The sequence below is a fragment of the Solanum verrucosum genome, unplaced genomic scaffold (assembly GCF_900185275.1).
Source record: "Solanum verrucosum unplaced genomic scaffold, falcon-dt-bn FXZP01000006.1, whole genome shotgun sequence".
NCBI classification, from domain to species: Eukaryota; Viridiplantae; Streptophyta; class Magnoliopsida; order Solanales; family Solanaceae; genus Solanum; species Solanum verrucosum.
Window position 1 is genome coordinate 305,251 of NW_026019841.1, and position 27,680 is coordinate 332,930.

Below are 27,680 nucleotides of genomic sequence, written 5' to 3' on the forward strand. Positions count from 1 at the left end.
ATTCTTTAATGGCTTTTTATTATGGTTAGCTTGGTCATGCACATCATGTTTTCGACTATGTCCCCTTATGATCATGTTTTAAGTTTTCATGCATATCCCTCATACTTAGTACATTCCATGTACTAATGCATATTTGTGTGTACATTGTTTCACTAATGTAGGGCTTGTCGACTCCTTTCCCTCCGTTCGTGGCTAGTTGATCAATCTATAGGTTTGAAGACTTGATGAGTCCTCATACTCCGAGGACCTTGTTGCCTTTATTGCTTTCTTATGTCTTTACTTTGGAAGTTATATGTGGTGTACAGGTTATGTCCTGACCATTTCTTTGATATTGTAGAAAAGTGGAAACGACAATTCACCGAAGTAGTTAGGCGAGCTAAAAGCTCCATCGCCGAAGGTGATAGAATTCTGAATTAAAATGAAGGCTGAATGGCGAACAAGGTAGTACTCGGCAATGCGCCGAATGTGGAAGGTTGACTCGTTTGAGTTCGCCAACTGAGGTTTAAACACTTGAAACCTAAAGCAAAAGAAGGGCGAGCTAAAAAAGAAACGACGATCTGTCGATCATGCTAGGTGAGCCCGACTTACGTTGCCAATCAGGTCGTGCATGAAATTTCAGACTAATTTTTGGAGAAATTATAAATAGCTCAAAGGAGAGAGAAAAGTATCGAATATTGAATATAGTTTTTGAACTTTTCAACTTTTTGATATGGATAAATAGATCCTTTAACTTTTCTCTTAGTCTTTAGGGTTTTTGAACAATCTTGTAATTGACACTTGAGGGTTCAATTTGAAGTGAGTGTTGAAGCTTATTGTTGATTCTCAACTCCTTAATGGCTGAAAACATAATTGGTATAATTTCTTTTACTTTTATGATGCTTGGCTAAAACCCCAATTCTAGTGGTGTGATTATGGAGTTGTGTATTGATTTGATTTAGTGGGTCTAGTGTCTTGCTCTATTTTTCTGTTTTCCATTCATGAATTTGAGCTATTTATATGGGATTGATTTATGGGTTAAAGCTTCAAAGTTAATCTTATCTTAGATCTTCGATTGATGCTCGAAAGAGACTGATTGAAGTGGATAAATAGTTTAACACTTGCAAATTGAGTTAGATTGTTGCAGTTTGCTCGAAAGAGAAATTGTAGTTCAATTCTAATTGCCAATTTTGCTTGAAAAAAGAGATTTTAGCAAGGTACTGAGTTGATTTGTATTTTACATAGATGAGACCTAAAGGAGATTCTATAATATGATGTTTCGAGATCTAAAGAAGATTTGTGTCATTGACGATTACCTAGCTTATCCATGTTTGTTTAGCATTGTTGAGCAAGTACTTGTTCCCCTACTTGATGTTGATACCAACTCCCATACCACTAGATCGTCTCTAATTTATTTAAATTTTTGTTTTTAGTTGAATTTTGATAATTGATTACTCAACCCTTATAATAAATTTGGTGGAATCATCCACCCATTTGTCTTAATTGCTACGATGAATTGGTTTGCACTTTTAATTTTCTTATTTAATTCTTACATTTAGATCACTCTCTATGAAATTCAATCCCGACTCTTTTGTTGGGTATTTATATTGCTAGCGATCGCTTACTCATTTAATCATTTTTGTGAGTAATTTGAGCATTATCAAAAAATTACATGAAATTATAAAAGGCTGTAAAAAGGAGAATGAGTGTAGTTAGTTGACAATCAAGCTTTAAAATAGTTTAATAACTCCTCTGTGCTATACCTATATAGAATATCCATATAGCCAACTCAAATATAACCAGACTCAAACAAAGGTGTATCCAGGATCTCAAGAACATGGGGGCACCATTATCTTCAAAATATACAATTAATTCAATTATATAAATTTTACGATGAGAACAAGTTGACGAGCAAGTAGGTAGTAGCAATCTTTATATAGTAATATATTAGCAAAAAACATCATTCACTTACAATTGTCCTCGACGAGTTTTCATATTTTGAAAACGGTCAGTAATGGCATCATTACTTACATTTTTAAATATACTACGCTCTATATAGCAAACTAAACAACCATTCAAAAGATCTTCATCCATCATATTACACAAATCATTCTTTATGTACTTCATTGATGAGAATGCTCTTTCCACGGTTGCGGTAGCAACATGAATAATCAAAGTTAGCTTCACAAGTAGATACACAAGTGACCAAGTTTGATCTAGTTTTGTCTCTATCATCACTTTTGCAAGATCCTTGATTCCCTTCAAGTTGAGAAACTTGCTATCACACTTTTGAGCATAGACAATAAAATCATCAAGTTGAAAATTGAGTTCCCGAAGCTCTTTATCACCAAACTCACTTGGGTAGTACTCAGCTAGTTTCATTATCTTATCCTTGTGAAAATTAGCAAATGAATCAACCGGACTCAAACTAGCCATACCGAAGAGCAAGTCACTAGTCACCACATCAAAACGATTATTGAGTTCTTGAAGTGCCAAATCAATGACGGCATAAAATAACTTCCACACGAAAGTGATGCAAATATGAAATATTGGACCTCTTACGCTTCGACTTCCCATTAGAGTAGTCTTCATTCATTTTGGGAATTGAAATTCCATGTTTACCACAAAATAAGCTAACCTCATCCATCATAGAGTCCCATTCATCCTCTCTCATCATTTGCAATCGTTTCTTTGAAAGGTCAAACAATCCCATAGCATTAACGATATCTTGATCTTTCTTTTGTAAAACTTTAATCAACTAATTCGTCAATAGCAACACCTTAAACATCAAGTGCAACATAAAGACAAATTCAAATTCATGAATCTTGCTCAAAAGATTTTCCGCCGCAAATCTATCAAGATGATATGGACAATCACGTTTCATATCCTTAAGCACATTAACAATTGAAGAAAAAAGAATCAGGAAATTGTCCAAGGTTTTAAAATGAGACCCCCAACGAGTATCACCCGGTCGTTGGAGGCCACGTTCTTGATTCAAACCTTGCCCTGCATGAACTTCTCCAAATTTAAGCAACTCTTCCAACTTATCTTCTTGATGTTGTCGAAGTGAATCTCTGCGTTTAAATGAAGCTCCAATAGTATTCAAAATATTAGTGAGAGCATAAAAAAAATTATTCACATCCGAATTCTCTTTGGAAAGACCTACAAGTGCCACTTGCAATTGGTGAGCAAAACAGTGAATAGAATATGCAAATGACGTATCTTGTAAAATCAAATACTTGAGACCATTTATTTCCCCTTGCATATTACTAGCCCCATCATAACCTTGACCACGTATTTTGGATGTACATAATGAGTGATCCAAAAGCAAAGAATAAATTGCCTTTTTTAATGATTGAGAAGATGTATCATTTACGTGGACAATACCCAAAAATCGCTCTATCACCATTCCACTTTTGTTGACATATCTCAAAATTAGAGCCATTTGCTCCTTATGAGAAACATCCTTTAATTTGATTATCAACTAATATTCCAAAATAATCACTGTCCAAGTCTTCAATGATAGCTTTAGTTGTTTCTTTAGCACAATCCTCCACAATATCTTTTTGAATTGTCGGACAAATCATCATATCATTTTGTGGAGCATTACCTAATATTACTCTTTCCACATCAAAACTTCTATCCCCATACCATTTCAAAAGTTCAAGAAAAGCACCCTTATATTCGGAACCTTCACTTTCATCATGTCCACAAAATGGAAATCCCGATGCCAAGAGAAATCTTGCTACATCAATTGAGGCATTTAAACGCATCCGATAATCACTTCTTGCCTTTTCACTTTGCTTGTGTAAAGAAGATTGGATCGATTGTCGTTGGTTTTTCAAATCTTGCATCCTATTGAAACATTTATGATGGATACTATTTACCTTACCAACATGTTTTTTGAATCTTTCTAAAGCTTTGTTCCAACACCTAAAACCATCTCTTGTAAATGAATCTCCGGCATTTCCACGACTTTCAAGTTCATTCTTGAACAAATAACAACACAAACAAAATGCCGCGTCTGCTTTAATGCTATATTCCAACCATTGAGATCTTCTCTTAAACCAAGTTGGTCAAAATTGACGCATTTTATCTCCTAACTTAGTTTTAAGGAAGATATGATCAACAGGTTGACATGGCTTTTTTTGAATGTAATACCTCCTTACCTCATCTCGAATATTAGGACCATAAGATGAAATAGGCATTCGATCTTTGGGATCTACTTCAAGAGATTTAAAATCAAGCATATTATCCATATTTGAAAGTGGAAAAGAATTTGTATGTCTTTGAACTTCCGGAGCAACTTGTGAACTCACAAATGGTTGATTAGAGCTAGAACTTGGTTGGCCATCTTTAGGCTTTGGTAACTTGATGAGAAACTTATCCATTTGTGATTTGATGAATTGATTGTAAGAATTATTTTACCTACAAAATTAAATATTCACACTTCTATTCAATCTTATAAAAACAAAATAATTTAAAAAAAATATTAGCACAAATAACAAGTTTACTAATAAAAGAATCACAATTATTAGATAACTATTTAGAAATCAAGAAATTCTTATAAATTTAAATATTCAAGCAATCAAATAATGGAACCACTTCATAAATCAAGAAAAACATATAAAACAAATGAAGTACATTAATAAATAATTTTTTTTTTTAGATAACATACCTTGTTACTTGTTCTCAAATCTCACTTCTACTTCACCATGAACAACAAAGTGGAAATGTGGAAGGAAGCCAAAAGAAGAACAATATGAATATATGATGTCTTTACTCCTTTTTACCTTTTAGTTTAGGGCTTTGAAAAATCAAAAGAAAAAGTTAAAATAAATAAATAAGAAAAACGTCTAAATAAAGAAGGAAAGGAGAAAAAGAAAGTAAAAAATATAATTTGACTTTATTAACACTTCTAGCTTAAGGTCTAGACATAGCTAATGCACTCTAAAGATATGGGTATTTGAACCTCTTTTTATTTATAAATTATTAAAAAGATCTATGAAAAGTGGCACATTTTGTTATATTAATTAAAAATTAAAAATATTAATGTGGATAGAAAAATTTGAACCACAAATCTATAAGTTATGCACCCCCTATTTGTACTTATCAATATACTAGAGTATTCTTTTTAACCTTGGGTTCACCAATACAAATTTAAAAAGATAATTAGAAAAATAGTAGTATTATATAGGGGTTAGGAAGGGGAGGATGGGTGCATATGAACCCCCTCCCCTTCATGTACATACGCCTCTGGACTCAAACAAGCTTGCAATTGAGGTGAGTCGATTTGACGAAGATGGTTGTGAAATTTGCTTATTTCACAATGCAAATGAGCTTTTGACTATTGGTAAAGTCTCAATCCAATGCATACTTCCATCATAAATCCATTGTTGACTTAACCTTTTTAGCAACAAAACCTATTACAATATATTTAGAATTGCTTAAGATCTTAAGAGTTGCATTTCTATTATCTTTGGTATTTTGAAGAGCTGGATGGTTTTGTTTTGAAACTGTTGTGTTAAGTTTCCAGTATAACTCAAAATTACATTACTTATTCAGACATTATATAGGATGTATAGTTAATTGTCCTCTTTTTATGTGCAGTTAGGAAGTATTATGCTTGCCATAGCTGAAAAACTCTAATCAAACACCAGGGGAAAGAACATGAAAACAAAAAGAGCAACTAGAAGATTAGGTGCTACAATACTTGAATACAAAAAGTAGCAACCAACTAGTGCTGTAGTTACACAGAAAACGCACCAAAACGAGCAAAAATAGACCTCATTTCCACGCAACACCTAGCTTTCCAAGCAGTCAGTGTCACAAACTGTACAGAACAGATAGTCATGATCAGGCGTTTGCTGTATTAAGATCAGAAGTTTTTCAGAACTACTAGAGGAAAATAGAATGCTAAAACACTCGCAACAAGAATACCTGTACAAACATGTTCATGCCAGTATGACCGTAGCTTCATTCCATTGTATATAACCTCTTTTGATAATTTACCTACGTTATGCAGTACCTTCAAGGTCTCCTATTAGAACTTGTTATGTTCAAGACACTCTACAAAAATCTTCAGCAGGATGCTCTAACCATTCTTGGGGTTCCTGAAAATTACTGGTAACAATCCAAAGATAGTAACTAGATTAGTCTGATATGTAAAAGGAAAATCATCGTTGGTAGCTATACAGATCATCTGTGCTAAAACATAAATAGAAAATCACATTATTGTAAAAATACACACTAAAAAGCAAGTGTAAACCAGAAACTTCTGTTGTCTTAATCATGATGAAGTATTTTCCCTTATAGAAGAACCCTCTAGTATACACCTAGACTCACTCAGTACATTTTGAAGATCCTGGTTTGTACCTCAAACACATAGCTACCGGTTGACACGCCAAGTTCTGGTCTGATACACTCTGTGTTGAGCTAATTTTTGAGGCATAATTTCCATCAATTGGCCAAGTCATTGAAAGTATAAAATTTCTACAGAAAAAGAACTAGTGAAGTCAGCACTTCAATGATCCCAAACTGTTGATATTTTTATGAACATACAAAGATAGCAATTCAGATGAGAGGAAGAACTAAGATGAGTCTGTACCGCTCCACATGCTTGCATTTGCAAAAGATTCATCATGTACGCGGCATAGTTACCAAAATGGATGTCAAGGTCCTTTACCAAGTTTGGTATTTGAAATACTGGTAAGATATCCCAGATTCTTAGTACTTGGAGTATATGGAATTCTCTAACAGAACATCTATGGTCCAAATTAACTTAAGGTGCCTGACACTGTATATCTCCAATAGTTCAGATGAATTCCCATTACTGTAGCTGAGGATGCTGTGCTTTTCTGATGTGCGCCAACCACTTGAAAGTTTCACAAAAAGTGAGATCACTTCTTTACAGATCTCGGCATCCTTAATTCTGGCCATAGATTTTGAGAAATTCTCACCGAAGAGAATCTGTTAGTTTATAACAGCAGGGAATCTGTTATTTCTCCAAATTGCAAACGAAATAACAGAGCCAAAATAATAACAACATACCCAATGTAATCCCACAAGTGGGCTAGTAAGGTAGCAGACCTTACCTCTACCTCGTAGAAATAGAGAGGCTGCTTCTGATAGACCCTTGGCTTAAATAAATTATTTCCAAACAGTTTAAAAAAGGGAATACAGAGGAGAGCAGTAACAACAACAAAACAATGTGAAATGGAGAGCAGTACACAACATACAAAATAAGAAGAACAGTAACGACAATGAAATAATGCGATAGACGAAGCAAAAAAAAAGAAGGTGATAACCGAAATGGAAGAACAAGATATTATGAGAATAGTGCTAATACTAGTGGTAAGAAAAAACAAAATAATAGAACAAGCATTCAAAAGAAAGACTAGCAAGCACCAGTAGTAGTTTTGATATAAACGGCTTACTAGCAAAATAAAATTCAGCAAATCTGTTTTTTTGGCCATCAAATTTCAAGAAACAATCATGTGAAAAATGATTTTCACCAATGATTTACACAACTTCCTCAATTAAGGACATTCTAATTCAACATGCTACCTTCTTGATGTATTTTGGTACACAAGGCTGGTTCAGATCGAGACGTCCACCTTCTGGTATGGGGCTTAGTTGCTACCATATGCTTAGGGGTTTATGGTAAGGCCTTTAAATTATTTTTCAAAAGACAAAATTGACTTGAGGAAAGAAACTTTAACATCCATTATAAGCGAGATGAAGCAGCACACCTTCCACTTGGCTGTTTTGAATAGAGGAGAGTCCATGCTGAGTAATTCTCAATCTGTCCAAAATCAATGGTAGCACTCACAATAGCTTGAGTCAAACTATTGTCTTCATTAACATCAAAGAAACAACCCCGAGCCCTGGAGTCGATGACTAATTGTTTCCAAATGGAACCACTTTTAACCAAAGTTGTCGCATTTCCTAATACCCAAAGACGGTATCTGCATACAAAACCAAGGAAGCAAATATGAACATGGTCATCCATTATCTTTTCATTCAAAAACAACTTTGAGATAAGAATAGACAATTATAATCATTTCTAACATTTAAAAAATATTTAACATGTAATATTGTAGTCTAGAAAAGTAGTGTACCTTGCTTGAGTCAGTGCTGCATTAGCTCTCTGACGATTAGAAAGGAAACCCACTGATCCACTCCCATTGGAACGAACAGTGGATATAATTATCACATCCTCTTCACCACCTTGAAAACCATCAACAGAGCATACATTCACTGAGAAGTGACTGTTGACATCTGTGCTATACTTCTGTCCAAGTTTTTGTTGAATCGCAAGAACTTAAGCCTTGTAAGGAGATATACAACCAACAGAAATCTTAATCCTTGAAGTAAAAGACTCTACAATTCAGAAAACTAAATCAGAGTTGCTAACATGATTGCCATGCTAACCAAGATACATGAGTGAAAACAAGAAAGACTCATCATAAGCAAAAATGAAGTCCTTGAAAGATAGATTATTACCTCTATAAAGGTTGGCAACTATCTCAGCTACAACATAAACTTCTGCAGGATTTCTTGTGCTGTGTTTTATCATGCTCCTCTTTCCCATAGCTTATGTTAATAAAAGAATAGGAGCCAAAAATATTTCCTTTAAGAAATCTCTTCTCATGCTTTGCTTCTTTTACATTCCGACCATACATAATTTTGTTCTTTGTAGAACACTCTATTTGGAAAGAAACTTATTACAGGATGCATCCTATATTCAACATTAAGAAGGTGCTTCTTGTGACCAATATTTACCAGTCTCTCAAATAAGCTCCTCCCAAAGTCAGCCTTCTCAGATAACTGCCAAATAATAGACATTTTGCCAATGATTAAAGAGAATGATACTGATTTTTAAATATCAAGCAAGAACAAGATTATGGAAAAACCTGGCTCTGAACCATTGCAGGCAATTGTTTCTCATCCCCAATAAGTATGGCATGACGTAGACCTGGGAGCTGTAGGGGAATAGTGGATTCACATTCTTTCAGCTGAGCAGCTTCATCAATTATGACCATCTCCAACGGGGTCATTTCTTCTGTACACAGTTTTGATGAGCTAGAAGCAGTACAAAAAATTAAACATGCACCTTTGAGACATAAACTTCGAATATCGGTGAATTTTGGAAGAGAGATCCTCTTGCTAAGAGATTTCAATATGTTGATGCTTTCTGTTTTAGTTGCATACAGGTTTGAAAAATACGTCGTGTTATTCCTTGTAACAACTACATTTCCAAGTAGAATTTCTCTTAAATCACCATATGTTTCGACAGTACAAAACAATCTTCCAACAGTCTGAAGCATCTCAAGAACTTTGATAATTTCTTTTGCTATTTCTAGTGGAATGAAAGAAGTTGGAAGATAAGTGTACAAACTTGTCAGATGAACTATTAACTGCTCCAAGATCTTATTGAATCTATTGATAACAAACTCCTGAAATGTGCAAACACGGTCTTGTTTTTTTCCTACCTCCCCTTCATGCAGGATTTTCACAGCAGAAATGGCCTTATTTGCCTTGCCACCTGATCTGAAGTTGTTCATCATTTGAAAACTTTTATTACCCTTTGATTTTTTCTTGTTATCTTTTAAGGTTTGAAGGACATACTTCTTCCGCAACTTACTTTCCCTATTGCTTTGTAGTCCTTCACTCGGAATGCTTCCTTCCTCTTCCTCTTCCTCTTCCTCCTCCACCTCGTGGTCATTTCTTTTTTCTTTTTCTAAATATTCATGGTATTTCTCTTCAGGATCCTCAAGCAAAGATATCATGGACTGTATACCATTTCTCCATCCATGACTAGGAGATAAAGAGCAAGAAAGAGCAGCAACACGGTTATATCAAGAAATACATCAAACAAATTTCCATGATCGTCCATCTTCATTCTTTTCTCATCACCAAATAAAAATATGTCTCCCAACCCATATGTGTCATACTCCAGACCATCCTGTACTAGTTGCAACTCCCAATACAGCAATGTTAGTGGGAGCACAAGTCAAAGTTCTGCATTTCATTTTCCAAAGGAGAAAAAGTAAGGAGGCAACTGTTTTTGTACTTCCAGTCCCAGGAGGACCCCAAATTAGCTTGACGGTATTCTGGTGACCACATTCTCTTGTTGCAATACAACTTACAACAGCCTCTTGTTTTGACCAAAAGACTCAATCGTGCTCCTTGAAAATGATTTTGCATTAGGCCTAGTTTTGGCGAAGGAACAATTTTCTTCACCCCGCAAATTATTAAAATTTTAATGAACCTTTATCAATGACAATTGGAGAGAAAGAGTCCACAATATTTCTTTAGGATTAATAATTTAAAGGAGGAGAAATTAACTTACAATACTTGGATCAACTTCCAGCATAGTCTCAATAATCTTCAGGTTTGCACTTTTCAAGTCTGAATTCAAAGTTTTCCATATTCGAATATTCGTTGTCAAATTAGAAAGATAAACAATAAAAAGATTGTCTCCTTGTTCACCCTTATCATAGTGTTGTTTCACAAAAGGTATAGGCTTTGAAGACAGGATAGTTAGCCTGTCCAAATTTTCATCTTTGCCTTGTACTAATGCGATGAGAAATGATCTTTTTGGTCTGTTCAAATCATCCATGCTTTTCAGCCTCACATCTGAAAATGCAATCAAATCTCCAACCTCTGGTTCGTATGTTTCTCTAATTCTTTCTCCCTCTTTACCTCTCTTTAACACAATGTTGTAGTATAAACCCTTATGATGCTTAGAACCTGATATTTTGACGTCAACAACCTCAATTGCAGGGGCTTGTGAAGCAGCTGTCACGCCTGAGCATGTGTTTCCTCAATAAGTGGACCGATGAATGACTTAAAGTAATGATCAACTGACAAAAATGTCTCTGGAATTTGCTCAACCTGAAATTTTTTATTAGGAATAACACTTTTAACAAATTGCACATATAACCACGGACCGTGGGTTGCGACTTAGCCGATTTTCTGAGCTGGGCAAGGGGGAGGAGTTGCAGTGGTGAACCACGGACCACCAGCATGGGCCGTAGTCTGATCTACGGTCCGTGGATGGCAACCGTGGGTTGCACCTGCAACTTCTCAAAATATGCATTTTGATCTATCTAGGATACGGGGTGTTACAATGTAGTTACTTGGTCAACAACTAATTTGGTATTATTGGCAGAATGTAATTATACTCTCCAATTCACCCGAGGATGCTGTGAATTGCTTGTAATTACATGGTATAATTACAAACTGATTACTTTTTAATTTCTTCCTTCTATTTTTATTTTTATTTTTATTTTTCGTTTTAATGTATTTTTTTTTTTTTTAATTTTTTTTTTATTATTCTAATAGTTTTTTAATATTATTTATATTTCATTTACTTCATGTGATTCTATGCAATTTTTCGTATTATCTAAAAAAAATCATTAGTATAACTTTGTTACTATTCTATGTAATAAATTAAATTAGAATTCATAGTTGAATAAAGTTATGGACTTACGTATTCCTTTTCTTTTAAATCATATTTATGTATGTTATGTTGAATTTGACATAAGAGTATTATGTAAAATTTATTATTTTGAATTTAGAACTTATGTTAAATTTTCAATTTCATTTGCTTTAGGAGTATTGATTCGATATTTTACATTGCAAGCTATTTTTTTAAAGTTAGACTTGATATATATCTTTTTGTCAAATATTTTATAATTTTATGACATTATATTTATAAAAATAATTTTTTTTTGTCAAATATGCATTTAATGAGGTTTATAGAAATTCTGTATTTTTACTTTTATGATTAATTTAATTAAAATATACTAAATTGAAAATACAAATCAATTATTTTGTAATATTAGTTAAGAACATGTTTATTAATTGATATTTTGAAAAGACAATATATATATATATATATATATATATATATATATATATATATATATATATATATATATATTAAATACTCACTTTAACATCATTTCTAAAGACCCTAATTATTTGTCTAATATAAATTTTTAATTTTAAAATTCAATATAACCTTATGATTACATTTGTACCATCAAACAGTACATGTGTAATCACAGTGAAATTACATTGTGACAAACAAACAAGTCATTACTACACCATTTTCAATTATCATGTGACTTTCCCAATAGTGCCTTATAGTCTCTAAAGATTTTACAGCCCAATGTGTTGTTCACTTAGGGGTTGTTTGGTGTGAGAGATAAAAATAAATAATGATGGAATAAGAAAATAGTGATGGATAAAATTTTTGTGTCTTGTTTGGTTGTCAAGATTGAGATAACTTATCCCACCATTTATACCATAGTGATGAGATAAGTTATCCCATATACATGATGAGATAAGTCATTCCAGGATAACTAATTCTATGATAACTTGTTCTGAACCAAACAACCTTTAATTGCTTTGTTAAAACACTTAGGACCCGTTTGGTAGGAGGTATTAATCAAAATAGTTCATGGATTAAAATTTAGTCCAACAAAAACATTGTTTGGTTACTTTATTTAACCTAATTCATGGATTAGTTATACCTCATACAAGATCTTATTTTATCCCTAGAAAAGGGATGAATAACTAATCCAAGGTTTAGCAATTCTTGGATAAGACCCCTAAATGACTAAACTATCCCCAAATCTTTTTTCCTTTTTTTTTTTTTTTGTAATTTAATGCTCTTTTTTATTTATATGAGAATGTTTATAAATATTCTTTTAAATTCTCCAAATTTGTTCCATGTAATTTGCGATTTCACAAACTAATATTTTTTTCTCAACGTTTGATTTGTTATATTGGGTTGATTTTTTTATTTTTTTTTAAAATGTAGTTCGTCGATTGACCACTTGAACTATTTTTTTAAAAAATAAGCTTTATTTATTTGAACAATTTAAATAGTCTTAAATCTATGTTAAGTTTAAGGTATATTTGACCAACAAAAAATTAAAAATATATCATGCTATCAAGGATCTCTATGACAGCATATCACACCTCACAATTATTAATATATATATATATATATATATATATATATATATATATATATATTTATTTATTAGTATTTAACTTGACAAATTAAATGAACCATAAAATCTCATTATAATTCAAAGGTATAATAGGAAAGAAACTTTTTCTAGAGTTTTAAACCAAACATAAGATTAAATGGGAAACAATGAACCCAACAATTGATAAAAACTAATCCCTGCATTATTAAACCATGCATTACTAATCCATACATTACTAATTCATGCATACATTACTAATTCATGCATTGATAATCTTACATTATGCATCTTTGTACCAAACGATCCCTTACACAACCTATTTCATACTTAGGTGAACAGTTAAATTAATTGATTAAATTTTGAGAAAAGACATAAAGTCATCAATAAAGTTGTCCCGTATTTGCATAAAGACACCTTAACTTTGGAAGTGTCCTATCACCTCACAAAACTTTTTAATATCTTTGTAAATGGGCCATTTTGACTCATTCCCTCGTCTATGTTGTCACGCGTGAAGTACACTCCTGTAATATTCATTCAACCCAACCCGACCCTATTCTTTTCAAGAAAAGTCTTCTCTTTTCTTTTGTTATTTCTCAACTTTCCCTAAAATCACAAAATATAGAAAAGTCTTCTCGTTTTCTCTTGGTGTTGATAATCTCGTTGTTGATGTTTCTTGGTGAAGATTCTTGGAGGGACAGGGAATTGAAGGTCTAACATGTTAGGGCTCTACAGTATATGATAAAGATCTTCTTTTTTTTCGATTATTATGATATGAAGGATTATTATAGTGTAAAGAGTGTTGGAATCGATGGAAACTAAAAGATAAAACGAATTCCTACCTTATTGCGCTTTGGGAAGATGATGAATTCATCAAAGAGAGAGTACCACGTTGATCTTTCTTTGGAAAATGATGAAATTGTGAATTTAGGGCTACCAATGACTCTTTTGAGTTTAAATTTGGGGAAAATGATGTAAATTAATTAAATAATTAATAATAAAGAAATAAAGTGACACGTGACACTTTTAAGCTGGTTAATGGCAGTAAAAATACTGCATCACGCACCTCATGTGCATGGCAACAACCCAAACAAGGAAATGAGTCAAAATGGTCAATTTACAAAGATATTAAAAAGTTTTGTGGGGTAATAAAACACTTCCAAAGTCAAGATTTCTTTATGCAAATACGAGACAACTTCAATAGTGACTTTATGTTTTTTCTCTTAAGTTTTTGATGACCAAACGGGCTCTAACCATTTAGCATATATTGGAAGTTGAAACATTGATAATCCTTGTAAGCAGGTGCTTTGGGTGAAAACAAATTAGTTCCCTTTTCAGGTAAGTAGTAAATTAAAGTGTGAAAAGACAACTACAGTATTTCCTACCTTCTTTATTCAAATCAATATCACATCACAACACCTTTTTCCGAACAATATTTCCGGCAACTAGGTGATCTTCTCCGGCACCGACAGCTTTTGGAGTTCTTCCGGCGACAACCAACCAGATTTTTGAAAATGTAGACGTTTATTTGTATGCTGTACACATTTTCCCATGCATGACTTCACTTAGAAAATTTCGACTCTATTAATAAGTCTTCCATAAAGCTCTTCCTCATTTTCATCATTTTTGGACAAAATATCATTATTTACCACAATTGGGTAGGAGAAAATAAACCCCTTTTTCTAAAAAAATTCATCTTCTCAAAAGTGCAATTACTTAGGCCCAAAGATGAGGGACTATTTTGAGCCTTTCCTCCATTTTTGAGTGCTCCATGTGAAAACTCAAGAATGACTTTGAGCCTTAATCTAAAGATGATGGACTATTTTGAGTCTTTCCTCCATTTTTGAGAAGATGATTTTTTTTAGAAAAAGGAGTTTAGTCATTTAGGGGTCTTATCCAAGAATTGTTAAACCTTGGATTAGTTATTCATCCCTTTTCTAGGGATCAAATAAGATCTTGTATGAGGTAAAACTAATCCATGAATTAGGTTAAATAAAGTAACCAAACAATGTTTTTGTTGGACTAAATTTTAATCCATGAATTATTTTGATTAATACCTCCTACCAAACAGATCCTAATTAAGTGTTTTAACAAAGCAATTAAAGGTTGTTTGGTTCAGAACAAGTTATCATAGAATTAGTTATCCTGGGATGACTTATCTCATCATGTATATGGGATAACTTATCTCATCACTATGATATAAATGGTGGGATAAATTATCTCAATCTTGACAACCAAACAAGACACAAAATTTGTATCCATCACTATTTTCTTATTCCATCATTATTTACTTTTATCTCTCACACCAATCGACCCCTAAGTGAACAACACATTGGGCTGTAAAATCTTTAGAGACTATAAGGCACTATTGGGAAAGTCACCTGGTAATTGAAAATGGTATAGTAATGACTTGTTTGTTTGTCACAATGTAATTTCACTGTGATTACACATGTACTGTTTGATGGTACAAATGTAATCATAAAGTTATATTGAATTTTAAAATTAAAAATTTATATTAGACAAATAATTAGGGTCTTTAGAAATGATATTAAAGTGAATATTTAATATATATATTCTCTTTTGAATATATCAATTAATAAACATTTTCTTAACTAATATTATCAAAATAATTGATTTCTATTTTTAAATTTAGTATATTTTAATTAAATTAATCATAAAAGTAAAAATACAAAATTTCTATAAACCTCATTAAATGCATATTTGACAAAAAAAAATTATTTTTATAAATATAATGTCATAAAATTATAAAATATTTGACAAAAAGATATATATCAAGTTTAACTTAAAAAAAATAGCTTGCAATGTAAAATATCGAATCAATACTCCTAAAGCAAATGAAATTGAAATATAACATAAGTTCTAAATTCAAAATAATAAATTTTACATAATACTCTTATGTCAAATTCAACATAACATACATAAATATGATTTAAAAGAAAAGGAAAACGTAAGTCCATAACTTTATTCAACAATGAATTCTAATTTAATTTATTACACAGAATAGTAACAAAGTTATACTAATGATTTTTTTAGATAATACGAAAAATTGCATAGAATCACATGAAGTAAATGAAATATAAATAATATTAAAAAAACTATTAGAATAATAAAAATAAAAAAGAATTTTAAATAATAAAAATAAAAAATACATTAAAACGAAAAAAAATAAAAATAGAAATAGAAGGAAGAAATTAAAAAGTAATCAACTTGTAATTATACCATATAATTACAAGCAATTCACAGCATCCTCGGGTGAATTGGAGAGTGTAATTACATTCTGCCAATAATACCAAATTAGTTGTTGACCAGGTAAGTACATTGTAACACCCCGTATCCTAGATAGACCAAAATGCAAATTTTGAGAAGTTGCAGATGCAACCCACGAACCGTAGGTCATACTACGGCCCGTGCTGGTGGTCCGTGGTTCACCACTGCAACCCCTCCCCCTTGCCCAGCTCAGAAAATCGGCTAAGTCGCGACCCACGATCCGTAAGTCAGACCATGGTCCGTGGTCTGTGTCCGTGGATCAAGACTCATTTACCCAGCCTCTGACACGAACTACGGTCGACCAACATGGACCGTCGTTCAATGCACTGTCCGTAGGTCTGACCGTAGATGAGGGTCAACAGTCAGTTAGAGAAAAATTGTTGATTGGGTCAAGTTCAAATGGTCATAACTCTTAGCACAAAATGAATTATGTGTCCCATACCCATGATATGATAGATAATTTAATCCTCTTTCCAACACCAAGTTTGCTAAAATCCGACCTCCGAGTAAAAAGTTATGCTCGTTTTAGTGAAGACTTGTCAGACTGACTTGACTGACGGGCCCAAACGATGGCCGATAGATCAAATGACGGACCGTCGTTCCTTCCGTGGATGGGCTTCGCCAGAATTAAGTTAGGGTTGTTTTGGTCCTTTTCCTATTTCGTTGGACCCATAAGCTACATCGTTTAGACCCTAAATTATGAGGTTTTAGTCAGTTTAAGCCCAGAAACATAACTAGAACTTACCTAAGTCAAATCATTAATCAAAACTTAGAAAATTAGAACGCTAAGAGGAGAAAGAAGTCAAGAACCCTGGTTCAAGAACGCAATAAGTTTTCTTTAGTTTCAGCCTAGAAATCAAAGGATTTCTCCGTGAAATTCGTCACCAAGTATGTGGGATTTCACTAGTGGGTTCCTTTCACCCATTAGGTCCCTAGTTTTCAGTCAGTTTCTTGATTCCCTTATTATGACTAGACCTAGGGTTTCTTGAATGTTAGAATTGTTGGGTTCCTAACTGTTAGAATGATCCAAATCAGATTAGTATGTTAATATCCAGTTTATTGCATGAATTTCAGAAACCTAACTATGTATTCAGTTATACATGCCTCAGTTTATGAATGCATCATTATCAGTTTAATTGTTGCATTCTCAGTTTTGCATGTTCAGTTTGAGCTATCCAGTAACTTACATAAATTCAGTCATAATGTGTTAATCACTAATCCATTGGGAGTAGCATAATATCGAGTTGGACTAGGGTTCAACGTACCCAAATAGTCCCAGAACTACTAGCCACGTAGGTTGTAGGTCCCCTCTGTGGACATCATTTCAGTGATCACGTCAGCATGCCTCTATATCTCTAGCAGGGTATATTGGGTCCTCTCGATGGGGCGTATACATCGGACTCCACATTTAGCTCATGTGGTTTTATTATCGGTTATTGGTAGCTCCCATAGTTCAGTCAGATTCTATTGCATTGACCATTTATCAGTATAGTCATTATTCAGTTTCAACATGTTATAAATTGGTCACTGCATTTAGTTATCTCAATATTCAGTATCTATATTCTGTTCAGATTATATCATTGCTTATTTACTTTGTTCAGTTATATGTTATTTCAGTTGTATTCTATCCTGCATGCTCAGTACCTTTCAAGTACTGACGCATACGTGCACTACATCTTCTCGTGATGTAGGTTCAGGTTCTCAGCATCCAGATCACCCTTAGATCGGTTTCCGATCTCCAGTTCAGTAGAATCAGTGGTGAGTCCTCATTCTCCGAGGACAATAGTCATGAGTCTCTTTTCAGTATTATTTTTAGTCCATTAGTTTCAGTTTTGCTAGACTTAGCTGGGGCCTGTCCCAACATTTTTAGTCAATTAGAGGCTATTTTAGACATAGATAGATTTAGCTTAGTATTGAGTTAATATCTTCTTTGTATTAAACTCATCAGTTTTCATTTATCTCAGTTATATTATATGGGTATTCCCTATCCTTTTCATATTATTTATGATTTAGCTTCCGCATCAGTTATTATTATCTTTAGTATGCTCATGATTATGCTAGCAGGGTTAGCTTGAGGTCACTTGTGATCCTAGGTCCCGTGTCCGCGTCTCGGGGGTAGTCTCGGGGAGTGACATACATGATCAACCAAACAGAACAGACAGTGTCACTACACATGTTTGGAAAGTCACCCTGGTAATTAGATTTGGTGTAATTACTAGGATAGTAATTACGCAACATATTAATTACATTGATATATTTGTTAGTCATGTACTGTTTGGATGCAAAATTTGTTTTTGACAGATAAGAAACTTTATAAATGATATCACATTAAATATTTAAGATATAGATTGTCTTTTGAATATATATATATATATATATATATATATATTAATGAACACATGTTCTGTCACGACCCAAAAATGGACGTGATGGCACTCGCCTTATCCCACCAAGACAAGTCAGCCTAAAACTCAACCATTACAATAAAATGCGGAAATTTTATAATCAACTCAAAATTACCCCTAAAATCTGGTTGTCACGTGTACAAGCCTCTAAAGTATTACAATTGATTCAAAAGAAAAACACAAATCTCAAATGACATTGTTTCTAGAATAGAACAAGATCATAATTAAGGAGAAAGAAGGTCCACTGAAATAACAAGCAGCTACCTCCCAAACCTCCACAAGAAGCCTCAGACAGGGAGAACAGAAAATATCACAAAGGTCCGGGATAGTAACCTACAAAAAAATGTAGTAGCAAGGGGTGAGTACCAAACCACGCGGTACTCAGCAAGTAAACCTCTAAACACAAGCTAAGGGGATAGAATACGAGTACTCCTTACACCCCAACCGAACCTCCACAACTATAACATGCATAAAACCAGCTCAACCTAACAGTTCACAATTCAAACAACACATATCTCAACAACAACACTCTAACAATTACATATTCTCAACAACAAGCTCAATATTCACCAATCAAAGTTCCACAGAAAGACACTCACAAGATCAGCAAAACACGATATCAAGGTCAATAATGATAAATATGTGCAATGCAATGGAGTGCAATGTCAAGTATAGTGATGCATGTCTGACCTAGTGATACACACCCGCTGTTTCTCAGTCCGGGACCCATGGGGGACATATCTGTCCATGCATCCATCGCGGCGCGTGATACGACCCTCGATAATAGTAACCATCGCGGCGCGCGATACGTCCCTCGAAATATAGTATCCGTCGCGGCGCGCGATACGTCCCTTGAAATATAGTATCTATCGCGGCGCGCGATACGTCCCTCGAAATGGTACATCCTCTTTATTTTCTTATTCTTTCTCAAGGCACATAACACTTGTCAGAACCATGTCTCAGAACAATGCAAATGACATGTTCACACAAATAATGAGGAGATGACCATTTTTATAACATTGCATAATTCACAACAAGACAATCAGGATACAACATCAACAATGATTTAACAAGTCTTTCAAACAATTCTCAACACATCACAAAAACAATTGATCACATTACTCTCAACCATATACCACAAGGAAATACACGAATTTCATACGCTTAACAAGGGTTTAGAAATCCACTTGCCTCAAATAATCGAACAATTACTCTGGGACTCGAGCCTTCTCCTTTCGTTAGGCTTCCAAATCAATGCAATCTATTCAAATAAATAAACCAATAAGTTTATGAAACTAACAACACCCACATCACTATACGTCTAACATTGACCCAAAAAAATCATAGAGCACGAATCTATGATTAAGTTCTTGACTTTTGATGCCAATTAACATGCCCACTCTTTCAACTTTTCTCCAAATTTTCTAGTCTAGGATTAAGTTCCAAATCCTTCAAATATCATAAATCTAATGATATTCATATAATATAATACACAAAATATTAATTGCTTATCTCAATATATATCAAAAAGTTAATTTGTTATATGATAATAAAACAAGAACTACTAACTACGAAAATCTAACTGGTTACGAAAATTCATGGCGAGACCATATGAGGCAAAATCACGAAATTCCTAAAACCTATCAATTCAGAGCAATGATTACATTATGCCATTAGAATAATCCCCTCAACCTTATTTTCAATTCAATTCCAACCAACTATACTGACAACCAATTTGTCCCTTTTCTATGTTTCTTTTTCTTTCTTTTATTTTAAAAACAATTTCCAATAATCTCATCCTCACACTAATATCACCTGACGACATATTTATATATATCTAAATTTTACAAGGAATCGTAGTAGAGCTTACCTGATCCGCTCAATCTTTCGTACTTCTTTGTTTTTCTGCCGCACATCCAGGTTAGGTTTTGAGATAACTTATTAACCGTACTAACTTTAATTCATCTTATTAATATATGGGTCAAGTTATAAGGGTATTAATTGAATTATGGGCTTGACCCATTAATTACTAATTTCCAATAATTAATTATTAGATAAATACTTGCTACTCAAATAATCGCAATTATCGAATAGTTCAAATTTCCAAACCAACTTCACCGACCGATCAAAAGGGACCCGAGGCAACCATAGGGAGGTATAAAATTATAATTTTACGAAAATTCTAAAATTGACTTTACGGGTCATTACATTATCCACCACTAAAAATCATGTTCGTCCTCGAACATAAGGAAGAAGAAGGAAGAATAACCGATGTTACCAAAAGCTTGAGTTATAACCTACCGGTCGATGTTTATCTTTTCAAGCGAGCTCCTCCTTATGACCATGCCATCAAGATCAACTACTAAGAACTGAACTTTCGAATCAAACTTTGGAAGATCTATAAATCAAGAGTGATTATCAAGTCACAAACTAACTCATGAACCCAATCTAAATTGAAACCCATTGGACAATAACACAACCATCATGACGAATCTTTTCTCACATAACCAAGATAACATTCTGAATCGATACCGGCTACAACCAGAAGTAAACTTTAATCAACCACCACACACTCATAATGCTCACCTTCACAGATCTTATCAAGATTTTCTTTTCACAACACAATCATTTCACAAGCTTAAATTATAAGAATTTGATCTTTAAACATCGGGTACCCATCAAGGGAGAATCAAATTTATCTAACCCAAAGAATAAAATGATTATGTAAACACCAACAAGCGATACACTTCAAAATGCATAACCTCTAACAATACTCTTAGACAATTGTAACCTTTCATAGTAGCTCTTACATAAGTTCTCATAAGCAAGGTTGTGCATATAGAACTACTGGTGTAGTTTAACTATCCCAAACAACATTAAATCTTCCATAACTGAAATGACCAAGTTTGCCCAAGATCCTACCCTATCAAGAGGACACAAGATGATCGGTACATCCGATCCACCACTAGGAATTCACCCATAGATGTGGAAACACACGTAATATAAGCAGTGATTCATACTCCAAATAGTGTCCAGTACGAAGAAGGTGGTCACATAAGAATATACGGAACCAAGGTTGAATAACACTAAATACTTCTTCCAAAAATCTCATATAAAACATTTATATTCAGTTGACTCCATCTCTTTGATTTTTAGTTGCCTACAATCCATCAATATGATCACTATTACAATCGTACACATACTCAATTCATTGAACCCACATACTTCTCACAGTACTCCACTAAAGCCAACACTCTTACTACTAACAAACATCATAACCACACTATCCATTTACCTTACTCTTAAATCGCCACTAGTATCAAAGTCTCCTTAACAAACACATTATCGCCTCTAAAATTTTCAAACTACGACGCTCTTTCTTTCCATTTAAGCATTCCATGACCGATATGTTTCACACCTAATACTGATAGAACTACTTTCAAATATAATAATACTTTTCCATCGAGGTACAACAATTGAAGCACATCCAACGTCACTCTACGCAATCTTTCACATACCAAATTTCAACTAATATTCAAAACCATCATATACCTCATGCCAAAACTTAGAGAAATTCTTAGTCACTCTAATAATTCGGTATATTATAAGCTCATAACCTCTACTCACTATCAAATGCCTATGTAGTACATCATAACTGTTTGTATCGTCCCATCAATAAAGTAGTTTCAATCCCCTCGAATCCTCATTAATCATATAAAATTGTAGGTCCACGCCATTGATCATCAATAAGTTACCTATCATAATTTGAACAATCTAGCTTGACATAGCCACATGGAATCTTCCACACATCATTGCTTGTCAACCAAACAAAACTCAATCTTTAGAAAGTTGATGATAATTTCTAGTAAGTTTGTACCGAACTAGTTCACATCTCACAGTCATATCTAAACTCATAGGCAAAAATTAATAAATCTTTCAACTACAAACCAAGGGTTTATACAAGAGGTCTTATTCCTTCACTTTTCTTAAATCTTTCCCGTGACATAGTATTCTAAATATCTTGAACTCTTCAATACACTAGACTCTTGTTCCTTTTGTTGTCTCACTCACCAATCTTATTCTTTGGCCAACAACCCTTGACATTTTTACCTTATCCTCTAAATAAAAATGTTAAATGAAACCCTTCCTTAGGTCCATTGAAAAAAAAACAAACCAAAATAACACACTTTATGACTCAAATCATGTACAAGTCCTTCCAAATGCTTCATACTCAATGTGATCGATCATTTCTTACCTTACCAATCCATACATTGACAAAACACACTACCACAAACCTAAACTCACAATGAAAACCTTAAATTTTAAATCCAAATGTGTAACCCAATCCCTTTATCTATCAACATTAACTCATACCTTGAAGATTTTTATGAATTCACGTATCTTAGCTTATCATTGATCGCCTCTACATCGACCTTATCATATCTTTTCATAAAAATTCAATCGTACTCATTACCAAACTCAAAACCACAAAAAAAATTATAATCACACTCGAGTTGAACATCTATACACTCTTTCCTCAAGTTTTATCCAATAGTTTTTAACCAATATGATGAACCCGTAAAACTATCAGAATAATCTAGGCAAAACAGATGAAACCACATGTCTCTGAATTCAATTATCCACTCTTTCTGAAGATACATCTCTGGCCCTTACAATCTGAGTAAATATCCTTGTTCTCGCCTCTTTTCGAAAGCTAAACTACATCCCACTAATTCATTTTATTTGTGACTCTAGTTCATTTCAATTCTATTCGAGTGATGTCTCAGCACCTCCTATAACTTTCCATGCAACCAGGCTACTCATTAAATAATAGCAAACCATAATATTAGATACTCGAAAAGTCGTCATTACCGTACAAAAGCCATTTAACCAACAATCTTTATCATATTGTTGCATCCTAATCACTAGCCATCACGAAATCTTATTACCATTATGCTCGGTTAGCCCTTTCATCATCACGAAGTCAACCTTGTCATCGACATGACACCTCAAACCCAGCTATACCAATTCAAAATCCAAAGGACCAACCCAATTTATACGCATTTTATTACTAAAATCCTCAATTACCTTCCCACAAGAATACTCGTTGAAAATTTTCTTTATCCATAAGTTTGTCATTCTAGTATCTATCAATTCCCTTGGACCTTAAGATGAAATCACCGGTCCTTATTTAGAACCCTCGAGATACACTTTTCAACTTAACGCATTAATACTGTATCAACAATCCACCACTAAAATCTTCCTTATACACACGCTTAACCCCAAACATCTGCAGTAACAACCTAGTTGGTTTCTCAAATGTGAATGTAACATCGAATCTCATTATATGAGTATGTGATACAACTAATAACTCTTTAAGTAGTTAGTATTCACACTTGACAAATGACGTATTCGTTTTCACGTACCACTAGTACCACATCGTGAAAGTCCGTTAGATCCATCACTAGAACACATCATACTTACTGAGAAGATCATATCCAAATAGGTCATACATTTCTACCCATTGAATAGCTGTAAAATATCTCTAAGTCAGTTTTGTATCTAGCCCAAGTTATATGTATTCTTTCGTAGGTCAAGTCAATATCAAAAGTAACACACTTCATAACTCTAAACAAGTAAGAATCCGTACCATTATAGTAGTCATATCATGACCCTCTCTAATATACAATTAATATGTGAAGTCATAGTAGAGGTTCTGACCTCAACTAATGCAACATCATTTTTTTAATTATTTGCTAAGCAACCTATACATGTTATCACAACTTTACTAATTAGATTTTGCAAAGTTACAAAGTTCATTATCTAGCCATTCTTTTAATCATTCCACTTTCAATTGTCAAACCACTCCAGATATTGCTTATACCACACAAGTACTGATCCCACTACTAGATGACTAGCCAAAATAAACATAAAAATATAAAACGCTCATGAAATCCCTTAAACCATTGTTCAACCTAATCATCCAAATACCCTGAAAATGTGTCATCAAGTCATCACCTAACTCAACCCATTCAAATTACTAAACATTTCAAATCCTACAACACATCATTTTCATAAGTCTATAACTTTCACCTTAAAATTAGGTCTAACATTCAAGTCATACACGACACACCAACTGCTTACATGAGGAACTACGCACGAGTCATCACTATAAGTGAGAGAGAATGGAATGAGGTGATAAGAATCAAAACGGACAAAGGATGCACGATAGAGATTCAAGAAGTGAATTTTTTTCTTAAAAGTCACTATAGTCTCTCGAAGATAAATACAGACGTCTCCGTACCGATCCTCGAGACTCTACTTAGACTCGGCTTGTATACACGTGAGACCTATGAACCTGGGGCTTTGATACCATTTTGTCACGACCCAAAAATGGACGTGATGGCACTCGCCTTATCCCACCAAGACAAGTCAGCCTAAAACTCAACCATTACAATAAAATGCGGAAATTTTATAATCAACTCAAAAATACCCCTAAAATCTGGTTGTCACGTGTACAAGCCTCTAAAGTATTACAATTGATTCAAAAGAAAAACACAAATCTCAAATGACATTGTTTCTAGAATAGAACAAGATCATAATTAAGGAGAAAGAAGGTCCACTGAAATAACAAGCAGCTACCTCCCAAACCTCCACAAGAAGCCTCAGACAGGGAGAACAGAAAATATCACAAAGGTCCGGGATAGAAACCTACAAAAAAATGTAGTAGCAAGGGGTGAGTACCAAACCACGCGGTACTCAGCAAGTAAACCTCTAAACACAAGCTAAGGGGATAGAATACGAGTACTCCTTACACCCCAACCGAACCTCCACAACTATAACATGCATAAAACCAGCTCAACCTAACAGTTCACAATTCAAACAACACATATCTCAACAACAACACTCTAACAATTACATATTCTCAACAACAAGCTCAATATTCACCAATCAAAGTTCCACAGAAAGACACTCACAAGATCAGCAAAACACGATATCAAGGTCAATAATGATAAATATGTGCAATGCAATGGAGTGCAATGTCAAGTATAGTGATGCATGTCTGACCTAGTGATACACACCCGCTGTTTCTCAGTCCGGGACCCATGGGGGACATATCTGTCCATGCATCCATCGCGGCGCGTGATACGACCCTCGATAATAGTAACCATCGCGGCGCGCGATACGTCCCTCGAAATATAGTATCCGTCGCGGCGCGCGACACGTCCCTTGAAATATAGTATCTATCGCGGCGCGCGATACGTCCCTCGAAATGGTACATCCTCTTTATTTTCTTATTCTTTCTCAAGGCACATAACACTTGTCAGAACCATGTCTCAGAACAATGCAAATGACATGTTCACACAAATAATGAGGAGATGACCATTTTCATAACATTGCATAATTCACAACAAGACAATCAGGATACAACATCAACAATGATTTAACAAGTCTTTCAAACAATTCTCAACACATCACAAAAACAATTGATCACATTACTCTCAACCATATACCACAAGGAAATACACGAATTCCATACGCTTAACAAGGGTTTAGAAATCCACTTGCCTCAAATAATCGAACAATTACTCTGGGACTCGAGCCTTCTCCTTTCGTTAGGCTTCCAAATCAATGCAATCTATTCAAATAAATAAACCAATAAGTTTATGAAACTAACAACACCCACATCACTATACGTCTAACATTGACCCAAAAAAATCATAGAGCACGAATCTATGATTAAGTTCTTAACTTTTGATGCCAATTAACATGTCCACTCTTTCAACTTTTCTCCAAATTTTCTAGTCTAGGATTAAGTTCCAAATCCTTCAAATATCATAAATCTAATGATATTCATATAATATAGTACACAAAATATTAATTTCTTATCTCAATATATATCAAAAAGTTAATTTGTTATATGATAATAAAACAAGAACTACTAACTACGAAAATCTAACTGGTTACGAAAATTCATGGCGAGACCATATGAGGCAAAATCACGAAATTCCTAAAACCTATCAATTCAGAGCAATGATTACATTATGCCATTAGAATAATCCCCTCAACCTTATTTTCAATTCAATTCCAACCAACTATACTGACAACCAATTTGTCCCTTTTCTATGTTTCCTTTTCTTTCTTTTATTTTAAAAACAATTTCCAATAATCTCATCCTCACACTAATATCACCTGACGACATATTTATATATATCTAAATTTTACAAGGAATCGTAGTAGAGCTTACCTGATCCGCTCAATCTTTCGTACTTCTTTGTTTTTCTGCCGCACATCTAGGTTAGGTTTTGAGATAACTTATTAACCGTACTAACTTTAATTCATCTTATTAATATATGGGTCAAGTTATAAAGGTATTAATTGAATTATGGGCTTGACCCATTAATTACTAATTTCCAATAATTAATTATTAGATAAATACTTGCTACTCAAATAATCGCAATTATCGAATAGTTCAAATTTCCAAACCAACTTCACCGACCGATCAAAAGGGACCCGAGGCAACCATAGGAAGGTATAAAATTATAATTTTACGAAAATTCTAAAATTGACTTTACGGGTCATTACATGTTCTTAACTAATATTATGAAGAAACAATTGATTTATATTTTTCAAATTAGTATATTTCAATTGAATTAATCATAAAAATTAAGAGTACAGGATTTCTATGAACATCATGAATACATGTTTGGCCAAAAGATTAATATTATAAATAAAATGTCATAAATTATTAAAATATTTGATAAAAATATAATCTATAACGTCTAACTAAAAATATAATGTCTTGTAATGTGAAGTCTTAATTCAATACTACTAAAACAAAAGAAATTGAAAATAAAACATAAATTCTAAATTCTAAATAAATTTTTTTAGCATAACTCTTATGTCAAATTTAAACATAACATACATAAATATGATTTAAAAGAAAAGGAAAATGTTAGTCTATAAACTGAAATATACTTTAATTAAAAATTAGAATGCAAAT

At 33.5% G+C, this 27,680-nt stretch overlaps 1 protein-coding gene and 1 pseudogene across 1 annotated transcript; both read right to left on the minus strand.

Moving 5' to 3' along the window:
• Positions 1-1,944: 1,944 nt before the first annotated feature.
• On the minus strand, positions 1,945-3,421 carry LOC125816092 (uncharacterized). The gene is made up of 3 exons (XM_049495690.1): positions 2,977-3,421; positions 2,615-2,724; positions 1,945-2,493 (listed from the first exon to the last, which is right to left on the minus strand). Exons 1-3 carry the CDS (start codon positions 3,419-3,421, stop codon positions 1,945-1,947), a joined length of 1,104 nt encoding a protein of 367 aa, XP_049351647.1.
• Positions 3,422-6,549: 3,128 nt separating this feature from the next.
• LOC125816103 (uncharacterized) lies at positions 6,550-11,009 on the minus strand (annotated as a pseudogene).
• Between the last annotated feature and the right edge of the window lie 16,671 nt (positions 11,010-27,680).

Coding starts and splice junctions, on each gene's coding strand:
- LOC125816092 (XM_049495690.1), bottom strand. CDS start 3,421: ATGGCTCTAATTTTGAGATATGTCAACAAAAGTGGAATGGTGATAGAG. Junction 2,725..2,976: donor AGAAGTTCATGCAGGGCAAG/GTTTGAATCAAG, acceptor AGTTGATTAAAG/TTTTACAAAAGAAAGATCAA. Junction 2,494..2,614: donor GGGACTCTATGATGGATGAG/GTTAGCTTATTT, acceptor TTCGTGTGGAAG/TTATTTTATGCCGTCATTGA.